Source organism: Apus apus, chromosome 4 (genome assembly GCF_020740795.1).
Source record: "Apus apus isolate bApuApu2 chromosome 4, bApuApu2.pri.cur, whole genome shotgun sequence".
NCBI lineage: Eukaryota > Metazoa > Chordata > Aves > Apodiformes > Apodidae > Apus > Apus apus.
In genome coordinates, this window is record NC_067285.1 from 78395792 (window position 1) to 78410322 (window position 14531).

Below are 14531 nucleotides of genomic sequence, written 5' to 3' on the forward strand. Positions count from 1 at the left end.
TCACTGTCTTCATCCATATTACCAGCCATGATGAACACCACTCAGTCACACTGGTGAGATATCTTCTTCTCAGTGGCAGCAAATTTTATGTTACTTGATTCACTAAAAATTACAGCACAAGGAACACCAAGTCAAGCAGAAAAAGAAAATCATGAAAGGAGAACATAGATAGGAATTAAATACAATTATGAGGTCTAACATGTTGTTTCTTGCTTTATAACATAAAAATCATAGAATCATAGAATGGTTTGGGTTGGAAGGGACCTATAAAGGTCATCTAGTCCAACCCCCCTACAATAAGCATGGAAATCTCCAATTAGACCACATTTCTCAGAGCCCCACCAAGCCTGAACTTGAATGTCTCCAGGGATGAGGCCTCTACCACCTCCATAAGCAATTTGATCCAGCTGTGGTGTTCCACCACCCTCATATTAAAGAACTCTTTCCTAAAAAAGATCAACATGAGGGGTTCAGTGCTACCTTCTTGAGACAGGTTTCAGTCTGCATAATCAGCTCAAACCAGCCAGCTGATGAACCTATTTGCCTCTATGTCTAATTGTGTGATTTAGTTTATTATTCCAAAGGACAAAACTTGTGAGGGTGTGGTTTTATGTGGCTGAATTTTAAACTTCCAAGAGCTGATTTGAGGATAAATTTGTTCCCCAATAAGATTAATTCTTAAATTAATATATATATTTACAAAAAAAGTACAGGTGAGTAAAGCTTTTTTAAAAATACAAGACTTATAGCCTCAGAGATAAAAAAAAATTCTCAATTAACTATTGGAAATTGTTCAACACATAAGTGTAATTTTTCTGGGACAGTTGAGAAGAAAAAAACATATGGACAGAGACGTTGGAAAACCAAGTGCTTACCATCACATTTCTGGCCCTTGCAGAATTTCTAGCTTGAGTAATTCAAGAAGCAGAACCATAGGATATTCATGTAAGCCTCTTGTTAATTTTTTTCAGATCCATCTTTTTAGTATGGTTGGGATCTAGTGGCAAAATTTAAGTTGTTGTGTTGTTATTGCTGTAGCTTTGACACCTTCTGGAAGAAGACCTTCTGTTTGACATTATCTCACCAGTTGTAGGGGAGATACACATCCCCTCAAATCATCGCTTTCAGCCACAGGAAGGTCAGCAATGCAAAAGAAAATCATAACTGCTGTTTCAAAGAGCAGCTAAAATTATATTCCCATGTGCTCACCTTATCTGGTCAGACTTCACTTGACATGGGGAAAGAGTCCATAGCAGCATGCACAACATGGGAAGAACCATCTTCTCAGGACAAATTTCTCCCTGCAGAACAGCTGCAAGTCTCCTGGCTGATGCATAGACTGATAATTCACTTCTCTACTACTAACCAGCTCTCTTATTGTACTAGCAGAATCACTTACCTGTTGCCACCATTGCTAATAACTGTTAAATACAGAAGTAGCCCTTTGAAGTGTCGGGAACCTCTGCAAGTATCTGAAAGAAAAACAAACTGCTGAAAATCTCAAAATTCTGAAACCGCTGGATTTTCTTGTAAAAAAATACAAGTCAGAAGAATTCAAACAGGACAGAAAGCTGACAAATATATTAAGTACTTTGAGCTTGTTCTTTTCAACTGGTATCAACCCAAGATGGAGGTAGTGCTGAAAATTGATATCACCTGGAGACAAACTGGTTTGCTGCCTAAGAGTATCTTCAGGGTTTCTGTGCAACCAAATGGAAATAAAATGTTACTTATATTTAAGAGTTTATATAAACATATCTTCCCCCTCTTGGTATTAAATACACTGTAGTCTGCTCTTTTATGACTGAGTTGAATTGAGCTGTGTTCTTGAGAAAACCAGCTATATTAATACTTCTGGTAACCCTGAACTGAATAAATGAAAAATGCATTGGATCTTAAAGATGGAAAGAACTCTATAAACTTTTGCCATAAATCATTATAGACAATACAGAAATATTCTGTCCTAAAATCTGCTATACCAATTGGAGGTGAATTGCAACCATGGTCATGTTCGACAAATACTTATGATCAATGTATACATATTACAATTTAGGTAACTGCTCTAAGTCAAGATTAGAAATTGTATATATTATTAAACCTAATGAATTTACTTATACATTTCCAATTATATTAGAAATCCTCTTGTTTTCTTTTAGCTTCTGTGACAAATAAGTAAATAATTAGCTATTCAAAAACATGAAATTAGTAAATAATTTCAGTGCCTCCTGCTTTTAACTTATACGATACACTGGCCGCAGGAATGAGACTGGCATAAACATTCCATTTATCTCTTTCCCTGCTGTGGACACTGCTCCCCAGGTCTGCAGTGCACTTCACTATTGCTTAAATCATGCTGATTAAATGGTTTGTGTGGTTGTGCTGAAAAGAGAAGTGTTAATATAATCCTGCTGAGGGATAAAATAACCTTGTGCAAAAAAAAAGAGCATTTTTTGCATCTGTTTTGTAACATACTGTTATCATTATTGATATGGCATAGTAAACTGAAGAAAATGCCAAATTGAGGATATCTAAGGCTGGAAACTTCTTAAATTGTTGTGTTGTTTTTTTTTTAACTGCATTCTTTTGTGCAACAAAAAGCTGCACCAAATGGACTTATCTACAATCGGTTTTCTTTCTGAAAAACACAACAGTCACAGGTTTAAGCTAAGCAGAGAACAGTCTATAGAAATCAGTATCCATGCAACGTACCTCAGGATAAATCAGTTTAGGCTGCCAACAAATAGAAAAGGGTCTGGAATGAACCAAACATGCGCAGACTTTGAAGTGAATCATTATGACTGATGTGCTGTGGGAAGATCCTCTGCTCCCTTGGCTTGTGCTGCTGATGAAAAATTGTTTGCCAGAATGGCACGTGTTCTTATCAAGGGCACACAAAGAGCTATGCAACAGCTAGTTAACTGAGAAATAAACACATTGTGGAACTGTATTTTCATTAATTTTCCTTAGTGATAACATGTTAATTGACACAGCTAAAGATTTCTCTTAAACATTTAAACTGCTTTACATGTATGTAAGTAATGTAGTATTGTTATCAAGGTTTTAAAGTATTAGCTACTGTAATGTCCAGGGATCAGTATCCTCAGCAACATTCAGGCTGACGTCAGATCAGCTTCTGTTGAGCTTTTTCCAAATGACACCACAGTAATGTGAATCTTGCCCAGTTGGTCTCTTGACTGGTATGTTAAAAATATAACAAGTATGGCTCATGATACCTTGCTTTTTCTGGGCTATGAAATTCTGCTCTTAGAAATTATTTTACTCTCTTATTCTTAGGAGATATATAATTTCTGATGCTAAATGCTGATTAAGAGATATATTTGAAGTAATCTGTGCATTCACAATGACAGGGAGTTTTAATTCACTAAAACTACCAAAAACTGAGGCACAATTTCTAACCACAGGAAGACTGCACACTGCACTTTTATCTAGATATGATTTGTAAAGGTACAGGCCAGAGGAAATTGTATCGTGAAAGGGGATAAGAAGTTTAGTCTTCAGAGTTTGGTTTTGGTATTTTAAAATTATTCATCACAATGAGAATTTTTTGTCACAGGTTAGACAAAGACATTCTAAGACATTATTGTTTAAATTTTACCATTTGTTCTCATAATTTCCGCTAAAGGATCCACCTCCTTGAACATCTAAAAATAGGTTGTACAAACAAATGTATAATACTGAGAACAGCCCTCCAATAGCAAGGACAATAAAAGGAACAAGCTTCTTACATTTCTGATTACAATGATTTATCTGATATGGGCAAAGAAAAAACTACACAACGTGAACAATTAATAAGTACACAAAGTACACAAGTGTGTTTATTACATTTTTGCAAGCACTTTGTTCTACATTTCAAAAACGCCACCATCAAGCTGTTGGCACATTTATGTACAAAACAGATTAATTTTAATGCCTGCTACAAAGCATTCTTTGTGAAAATACAAACTCTAATACCAGAGAAGAGCCAAAAGCATTAACATCATTACATGAGTTTAAAAGACATAGTTTTAAAAATCAGCACATACGTTTTAAGACACAAAACTGAAACACTACAATATAGAATCCAGAAGAGGCTCCTAATACTTTTTGCAGAACTGTAATACCGGTACTGCACATTATCAGAAAACTGTTGACCCCATAGGACAGCCTAAGTGTAAAAAAAATTAAATGAACCAAAACCCAAAACCCCAAATCAAAAACACAACCAAAAAAACCCCAAAACAAGCAAAAGAAAAAAAAAAGAAAAAACCCAACTCAATTATCTAATACTACTTAATGCATTATCATGCCACAAGTAACTATAGTATAACCCTCTAGTTACTACAAGAATTGTTAAAAATTACCGATGATGCATGACTAGTAATAGTACAAAGAAGAGTTTTACTCAAGAAGTTTTATTAGAAATGCACTTACACTGAGAGAGAATTCACAATGGTCCAATAAGTGCACAAAACTACCTAAGATTTTAAACACTGACAAAAATGTCTTGTCAGGCTACATCACTTTAAAAGACACTTTACAGCATTCTTGTAGCAATAGAAAGAGGCAAAAAATAATAATAATTAAAAAAAAATTCCACCGAATTTGGTCCAATAATACTCACTTTTCTTAAATAGGGGGTTTTGTTTTGTTTTTGATACAGGTAATTCTTTCAAATTAAGATGACCTATCTTTCTGATAACATTATCTTATCAAAATAAAGGTTCAAATATATTACTACACTTTCAAATAATAAGCTCTGTAGTGGTCTTTCACCTTACTTTAACATAGTACAGGTAAACCAGTATGTGTAGGAAAGCTAAAAGCCAAGCTATAACATTTATGGAAGTTTCCCTTAGTATATCTTCTACAGCTCAGATAGGTGCAATCCATTTAAATTTTTAAAGCAGGTAAAAAGACATCTGACTCCTACGGTCACTGTATTTTTGATATATTACTTTCATAAATGTAGCTAAGCAGTAATTTTTTACATCATCACATGAACAGCTCCAATTTAGCATAATCATCATTGAATTAAACAGAGTTCATTCTGTAAAAAACTATGGATAACTATATCACTTAATTAACAATTGTCTATATACCATAACTCTTTAACAGGTAGCCGTGGTATTGAATTCCTTCAAAAGGCAAGTGGCCATGCATTGTTAGCACCACGGTCTGCATGCTCACAATACAAACAGGAATTATCACCCATGGAACTGGAACAAGAGAATATTCTTTAAAAACATCAATAATAATACAATGTTAACAAAGATAAGAAGCACTTTTTTCTTTTTTTTTTCCTTTTTTCTTTTTTTCTCTTTTTTTTTCTTTTTTTTTCCTTTTTTTTTTTTTACCCACTATTACAAATTTAGAAATTGCACCTTTGATTGTTTAAAACGTTCTTAGGACCTTCATTCAAGTTGATCAGGGTCCATCTGGCAAGTTTTCCAAATATAAAGGAAAGTCATCAGTAGTGTTTTCTTTATATATGGTACATCATGTACAATGGTCCCTTTGAAGTATACCTGTAGTTAAAGTAGTCATTGAACTCAAAACTAAAAAGTATAAAAAGCTACTTTTTTTCCAAAAACATATAAGAAACAATGCAAAAGGTGTTATACATAACACATACAAAGTGATTAAAAAAATCAAACACATATCTGTATTTGACAATAGTATCCTTGAACTAGCAGAACTAAGTAGCTTAAAGAATTCAGGAAAGGCTATCTAGGAGCTTTGTGTTAGAGAATGGTCACACAAAGTAAGAACTAATTAAGAAACCAAGTGCTAGACAACCAAGAATTGTACATGGGTGATATGTAAGTCACCCAAACTATCTTTTGTGAGGAGCACTTTCAATTGTTTTTTTAAAATGGTTGGATGGTCTTTAGTCAAACAACAAAGCATTCACATGTAAGAAAGTAAGACAAGGTTTCTTTTATGTGTAAGCATTGAGCCGCTCTTTAGAGCGAGTAGAATGAATATCATGAAGCTCTTGTTCCTCCTTAGATTTAATATCCTCGTATTTTTGCATTCTGCAAGCATCTTTCACATAGGCCCAGTTGGCAGACAAGACCATGAGATAATGGACCTGTAAAAGATGTAACAAGGAGTTAGGAATCAACAGAGCTAATTAGAATAGAACAAGTTCAAACTCAAAAGCAATAGGACAGAGTTTTCATCAGAAACAACTAAGGATTTTTAAACCAAGTAGTGCAGCAACACGATGTGAAGTTCAAGCTTGAGCTTCATTAATCCTCAGATTACTCAGCTCATCGCTGTTACTGTTACCATGACTAGCAATTGGTAGCACTGGTTATCAAAAAATTAAAAGAAAATCAACACATCATCCTTGCTTCACTGTTTCAGTAATCTATGCATAAAAAATGCCTTCTGATTATTTCTTGCTGACATTTCCCCATTGAATCACTATTTGTTAAAGCAGTTGCTTAAGTCAGAAATATGCCATAGACACATCTGTAGTCTTATGATTACGTATCTAATACAGTTACAGAAATATTTCCTTTTTCCTTCTTGTTAAAGTTAGAATTAGCTTTACATTTAGCCATGATTTCTTTCTTTCATCCATAACTCTAGCTATTTTGTCAAAACCAGCTAACTGGGGTAAAAAAATATTGAAAAAATATGTTCAGCTAGGCATTTTGTGACAAAATATAGTTACTAATAAACTTGAGGTCTTAAAAAGTTACACACTTGTCACCATTTAATTTAGTAATTTTATTTCAGTTATATTAGCTATACCACAATTTATATAAATCTTTAAAATGCATAGAAAACAAAAAATGTTATTTGTATTATTTCTAAAAGACAATTTCTATATACATCTTGAATGCAGCAGAAACAATGTTCACGTTCCATGTAAATTTTTGAATTTTTAATAACACATTTATTGTACTTATTTTAAGAAAAGAAATAAAGAGCTTTCCAAGTGTTCCACCCAAAAACAAAATTTAAAAAAATCTGAAAAGAAAAGGAAAAAACCTCACAGCCTGTGATTATTATAGAACTTATTGGTGGGTATTGGAGACTGGACCTGACTCACTTGCAGCCAACAAAAATCACTGTATGAGCTACGATGTTATACTCCCAAAGATCTTGGTTTATTTGTGCTAGGAAATAGAGAGGACAGAATGTCTATGAATACATGTGAGGATTAAACACCAGTTAAAGGATATTGGCAATATTGTTATATGAACAAATGTTTTTCAAGTGACTTTCAATAAATCTAATCCGAAAGTCACTGAAAGGTATCTTAACAGTAGAAAAATTACATTTTGCAAATGCTTTCCCTAATAGAGGATGTAAAACACTCTAACTGCATTTCAGATGGAGCTTGGTAGTTTATAAACTGCTATGAAAATCACATACGGTTGCTAGTGTCTAAGCCTGACAATCATTAGATTAGTCTTCTGAATAGTGGCTATGAATGATCAAACAAGTGCTAATACACCACCAGTACAAAGAATGAAGCTGAGGCCTCCATGGAACTGCTGCCAAAAACACTTTATTCAAAACTCTTCCTTCAGGGGGAGCCACATGCTATCTGCATGCAGTCCCTTTTGGAGTTAGCTCCCTTAGTCTTCAAGCCTGAGGCCATCTGCAGTGTCTACTGCTGTCCACATCAGGTTCCCAGATCTGGGCCTTATAGAACACCTGCAGGCATTGAAAGCTTTCAAAGGTGGACCTCAAATATCCTACCTTCAGCCTGCTAGATCTGTTTGCAAGGAGCCTCTGACCTTCTCAAAACTTGTCCCTCTCTCACCTTAGGATATGCCCTGTTGCCTCTGCGTTCAGCCAGAAAATACGTTTTTTCAGTAACAGTATTCAACTGGTCTATTCTAGGGCTCTCTGGACATTTACTCCTTCCCTAGGAAGCTTTCAGATACTTTCTGATGAGAGTGTTTGTGTTAATCAACTGCTTCAGAGGCCACAGATAATTTCTTGAAATTAAAAAGATTCCACACCACAGTCGAGACACCAGAGCAAGATTCAAGTAATGGAAAACTGAATAATCTTAAAAACACCTTGAGATTATAAAAATTCTCCTGTTCCTATTGAACTGTTGTGGATAGATGCGTATCTTAGATTCATACTAAATGAACAGAAACGGTTTGTTCTTTCTTTTTTAGAGATAACAATGTTGGCTTTTTCCACAAATGTTCTGTGTCAACAGTTGCTGATTAGTGCAGGCTAACATACATTCCTTCATCTGGATCATTATGATTGAGTAAAATGTTCTGAAAAAGACCAAATATTTTTGTGTCTTTTATTGTCCTGGTGGTTTATGGCAAGCTTTCTTGCAGTTAATCCCTAGCTGAGGAATAGTCTGAGTTGAGGAGCCACAAAAAAAGAAGAAATGTTGAGATAACCTGTCCTCTAGGAACAAGACTTCAGATAGTAGTATTTCTATACTAGTATTTCTACACATCTTTAGGAGTTTCTTAATATCTATAGCATATAGATATAGCATATCTATAGCAGGAGCACAACCTGTGATGACAGTGCAAGTGCTGGAGATGGCAGCATGTACTGTGCTACTCCAGGACACTTTCTGGTCATAATTTAGCACACAGGAACTATCTAACTCAGTATCTAACTCAGCTGTTTCAAAAGATTTCACCATGAGTAGTCGCTGGATGACAAATTTCTAGATCAAATGAGAGACACTAATGCTGAATCCTCATTCTGGTGAATGAAATCCCCTCACTTTCCTCCACAGTAAAACTCTTGAGAAAGAGTTTCAAAAGAAACAGGCCGTTAATCCTAATAATTCTGTCATCTCAGACAACTACAATTTGCACCCAATGAAAACACCAGTGCTTGTCCTTTAAGGTAAGATTTCAATTTAAAAATACAGTCTGAACCTCAGAGGGTAGACATGAGAATCCTGAAAGTGGGCAATGTTCTCACATATTCCTCATCTTTTAACACACATCTGCCAGAAAATCTTGCAACTGAAGAATACGTGATGAAAATGGGACCACGTAGGCACATTTCTTATCCTCACAAAATATTTGGTAACTACCTAGTACGAGACAAATTTAAACCTAATGTCTTGCTTTTTCACTTGACATTTTTCTTCAACTAAAATCATAGATAAACCTGAAGGTACATCAGCCATTGTCTGACCTTCATTAAACTCCCATTCTTCACCTATGTCTTCATAAAAAAGTTACAGAACCAAACTTCTGGAATAATTGTTCGCTATGAGTAAGATTGCTTTCCTTGAAACAACTACTTAGCTTATACATAGCCATGATATATAACGGTACATAGGTTTAACAGTCCTGGACCTTTGTTTTTTTGTTTAACACCAAGTTCCTAGATAAGGTTGTCACACTAAGAACATAATTTCTAAGTGTCTGTCTAATTGCATTTCACACTGCCAGGACCCAAATAGCCTGAAGCCAGTGGGGCCCTGTTGAAGCTTATTCAAATTAAAGCAGGGCAGCTTCCACAGTCTGCCTCAGGATGTTTTAATTACAGACATATGCAAGACAGTGCAGGGTCTTTCCATAATCTAAGAAACAGTCCTGCTTAGTTTTCTTCATAAGATAAAAGCATGCTTCAACCTTTCAAAACTACAGAATTGCATATAAAACTAAGAAAGGGTTTTTGTTCGGTTTCATATATTCTGAAAAATACATGAGTTTTTCTATAAATCAATCCTCACTCGTAGGCCAATTCTCTTTGAGAACCCTGAACCAGCATTATCCTTTACAGACTAAAGAGGCAGCTAGTGACTTCTGAAAACATTCTAAAATTCATATACAAATCTGAGACCAAGAGAGAGATTTAAGTAGTAGATACAGGGAAATTCACTTGTGACCAAATGGTTTTTTAAGTATTAAGATATTTTTGTGGTTTTTGCAATAAATTACTACATATTCCTTAAATATATATTTTTAAAATACAGATTAGTGAAAAGTATCCTGCTGACAGATGGTCTTGCTATTTTTTAAAAGGAATTTCATGACAAATATTGACATTTTAAAAAAAAGTAACTCAAAGAAATCTGCACATATTATATAATTTTACTCTTGCATATGTCTACAAATCCCAAAGTGAGGATATAATGGACTATATCAATGCACGACTTAAAATGTCATTTAAAAGAACAGTTTTTACCAATTCAGTTATTCAGCAATCTCACTGATGTTGCACTACTATTACTGGCTGGTAATAAAACAAAATACTTACTACGTTAGTCAAATAGACTATTCAAGTTTAAAGTAACTGCAAAAAAAAGTTTCAAAAGTTCAATAAATTAATAAGTTTTCTCTGTTGTAAAGGACTGGTATTTTAATCTCATTTTCTGCTAAGAATTCTCATTAAATTTCACAGACATGGAGATCTGGTAGTGTTGTGGATATATATACAAAGACTAACTTTGTTAAAATATATTTGACATTTTTGCAACAGCACACGTAGGGAAGGACATTGACTCTCCAGTGACTTAAACGGCTCTGCACATTTCATTTCTCCATCCCAGTCCATTGCTAATATCGTGTTACCTTCTACTAATTTTAGCATAGGATCTGGGGAAAATAGGTGTTTTCTTCTTTCTATATGAGTCATCTCTCTACATGAGACCCAAAATTCATTTTCCCTCACCTAAATTAATTCATCCTTGGGAAAGCAAACTTCCCTTAAAGAAAATATGTAAATATCTGCTTGTCCGACCACAAAATTCTGAACTTCCCCTCATATCCTGTTCCCAGTCTTTGGGTTACTATGTCAAGTGTGAAGCACCTTGTTCAATCTGTTATTGTGACCTGGTATGTAGGTTTTAAAAATTGCCACCATCAAAGAGCAGAATATGCTAGTCTTCACTAGGAACCAAACATCACAATGGTAGGTTTGACAAGACAGCTGCAAACACTCCATAAAGCATGTATTTACCAGTATTTGGACACTGCACAATTTACTAGCACTTAGATCCTTAACTTATATTTCTGTTGAAACAGTCAGAGTGCTATCGTGCCTGCCCTGTTCAGTTACAGAATCCAATAAAAAGCACACTTGGGTATAGGTAACCCTTCATAAATACTTGAATAAATGTGAGCCATCAAAGTGAATTCCTAGTGGATTAGTGGTTGGTATAACACGTTTATGGCATCTTTGATAGGATACTCTGAGCTTTGAAGGTTTTTTTTCTAAATGGACTTGAAAGTATCGTGTTTTAAAGTACATGGCTACACGTACGTAAGTCACTTGTTTCATTGAAGATGTGCACGTTTTCACTGAAGATTTTTTGGTGGCTATTCTGTTTCAAAACTCTTCTTTGAAATGCAGAATTGTTATCTGAACAAATTAGCATTTGGTAATTATTACTGAATATACTTCAAAACAATAGTGCACTGCAGTGCTAATGGTCTCTTGGATATATTTTACAAACACTAATATATGTATTATAATAATTACTTCAGCTGAAAGCAGAAAAGTCTGCTTTTGGAAAAACAATTAAATTATAAATAGAAACTATACTCTATTCTACTATTATACTTATTATTTGTGGTCTTGAAACAAAAATTACATTGAATTTTTTTTTCTTTTTTTCATTTAACTCTCTCTGCTGTGACGGCAGGGAGTCATGCAACACTGAAAAAATATCAGAGAAGAACAAAAAAAAAATCACTAATGCAACAGGAATACTAACTTTATTGAATATTCTCTGATTGTCCTTTTTTATAAAAGTAATTCTAAGGAGAACAAAAAAATGATGGCCCTAGGATTCAACTAAAAATTACTGGTAGCAGCAGTAATAGTAATCATCATCACTAACACTTTTTTTCTGGAATGCATCAGTACCAAATAACAGTATTTTTTTTATTTCCCATTCCAATGTGTATCATGCAAACCTACACTGGTACAGAATCCCCATTCTAAAAATACCTTTATGTTTAAGTAGACCCAGCAAATAAAAGACAGAAAAGCAAGGAACTAGTTTATACACCTTTTTTCTCAATGGAACATTCTCCTTGGCAAAATGTCATCAAATTCAAAGTAATTGTCATTATTAAAAAAAAAAAAAAAAAGCAAAAATTAGTCCTGACAGAAAAAAATGACACATCCACATATATGGAAAGCTCTGACAAAGAGTCTGCTCCTCAAATAGCAGCATGGCAAGCCTGTGAACACCCAGAAAGGCACAGATCATAAAAGGATATTACTATGGTGATGAGACAGTTATGTGAGTTCAGACAACTGCCTGAACACAGGAAGGGAATAGTAAAAATTTTAGTGTGTACTCAAAGCAGCTTTTTTTATTCAACAAAGTAATCTCAATATTCTACTTCACAGGGAATCCAACGGCATAAATTAAAAATAAGGTGAGAGAGTATTGAAATACAGAATTATATTTTAGTAATAGAATTGAGTGACAGCATGGAAATTGAATAACTGATCCTGATTAAGAACCAGAATGCATTTGCATTTCAGAAGACATAGGAAGTATAGAGTGTTGGGTAGCTTACCATAGCAATGACTGCTGCTCCAGCTCCAGCAAGTGCCACGATGAACAAGTGGAATGTCATGTTTAGCTGCAAAGGGAACAAAGAAAGGGACTTTCACAGGGGTACAACAAACAGAAACTGAACAAAAAGTCTGAACAATGTAGAGCAATTAGCAATCTTCCTGGTGCCACCCTTCTACAAAAGCAATGTTTACTACTACTTTTTCCAAAAGATTGACATACATGACATGACATTACATGGCACTTATGATTGTTTTGTTACAATATTCATATCAGGGATAAAGCATAATTTTATTTTTTAAAATTATATTTAGATTGTAAATATTAAGAAAACTTAATCATTTAAAAATAAACAATCCAGTACAAATATATTGGTTTTTTTAAACAGCTACAATACCACCTTACTAGATCTACAAGTGTTCATGGTTTCACTAGTGTCAGAGAAAGCCTAAGAAAATCCCATTTCCCTTCATTAGTTGTAGTTTTGCATCTTCATATATTGATTTACTTCCCTCGCAAATTTGCCAATAAGATTTTTCATAGTGATACAATAGAAATCAGGTTACTCATATGATCCAAATTACCCACCTTCCTCACCCCACCTCAACCCAAATTTAATTTCAGTGATCTGGTTTACACAGCAGCCACTGGGTGTTCACTGTGTAGTAAAGGTTACATATTCTGAGATAGTTTTGGTGTAAAGGCAGATTGTGTATCTTTACTCTAAGATTTATTTGTAGTAAGATCTGCTGAAACATTTAGCAAAGCACCCTCTGAGTTCAGAGGTTTTTAGCCTCTCTTTTTTGTTTGAGGAAGATGTACTTTTGTTTTCCCTGTCTTCATCTCTGATTATTTAAAAACAAAAACAGAAACCTCTGTTGCAGGGAAACAGGTGGACTTTGCCTAAGGGAAAACCTGCAGAGGAAAATGTAGTAGGAGCTATTAATCCAACACACTGCAAGATTTGGTCAAACCCATTTGAAATTTTTACTCTCTTGTCACAATGGTAATCATAAGATCTTAAAACAGTGATTTTTTTATTTTTTTTTTAAACAACCTTATTGTGCAGCAGGTGCTGTTTCAAAAACATCTCAGTGAAGAGATACATGACAATGGAATTCTTAAAAAAAAAAAAAAATGCAAGTGCATTTAAAAAACAAATGGATGGAGAAATTGCACTGACTGAATTTGATATGGGGTAAAAGACTAGAAAAACTACTTGCTGACTGTATTTTCTACTGGGATTTTATTTCATCACCATAGTTAGAATTAGAATATTAAGAGTAATAAGAAAATACATAAAAGTTAACTTCTACTTTAACATATATTATGGATTTGCCAAAAATATTATCACATTTACCTCATTAGAGTCACACATCTTGATGAAACTTTCTGATGTGGTGCAAACCTTCTTTTCCTCTCCAATAGTTACAATACCTGAAGTAGAATAAATATTCACAGTAATTAGTATTTCTAGTACATAGCAGCTTACTTCATGTGTCAGAAAAAATGAGAAATACAAAATCTTGCATGCCTTGCAGAACTTTCTTTAACAACAAAATATTTTTTTTGTTGATCAGTGGGCCGGAGTACCTCTCCTATGAGAACAGGCTGAAGAGCTGGGGCGGTTCATCCTGGAGAAGAGAAGGCTACAGGAAAGCTGAGGAGGGACTGTTTAAAGGGGCATGTAGTGACAGAATGAGGGGTAATGATTTCAAGCTGAAAGAGGGTAAATTTAGACTGGATATTAGGATAAATTATTTACTGTGAGGGTGGTGAGACACTGAAACAGGTTGCCCAGGGAAGTTGTGGATGCTCCACCCTTGGAAGTGTTCAAGACTATACTGGATGGGGCTTTAAGCAACCTGGTCTGAAAGGTGTTCCTGCCCATGCAGGAGGGTTGGAACTAGATGATCTTTAAGGTCCCTTCCAACCCAAACCATTCTATGATTCTATGATAATTTTAACCATCACAAAACTAACACATTTAGTAAAAGTCCCAGTAGGAAACATGAGGTAGTATTCAGCCTTTTTT

General features: G+C 34.5%; 1 protein-coding gene across 1 annotated transcript in view; it reads right to left on the bottom strand.

The window, feature by feature from the left end:
* Positions 1–3806: 3806 nt before the first annotated feature.
* The window catches only part of GPM6A (glycoprotein M6A), a 117975-nt gene continuing 107250 nt past the window's right edge, over positions 3807–14531 (bottom strand). The window contains exons 5-7 of the mRNA XM_051618990.1: positions 13857–13933; positions 12498–12563; positions 3807–6091 (exon numbers count right to left, since the gene is read on the bottom strand). Coding sequence (XP_051474950.1) covers positions 5939–6091; positions 12498–12563; positions 13857–13933 — 296 coding nt within the window. The 3' untranslated portion in view covers positions 3807–5938. The remainder of the gene's footprint in view (positions 6092–12497; positions 12564–13856; positions 13934–14531) is intronic.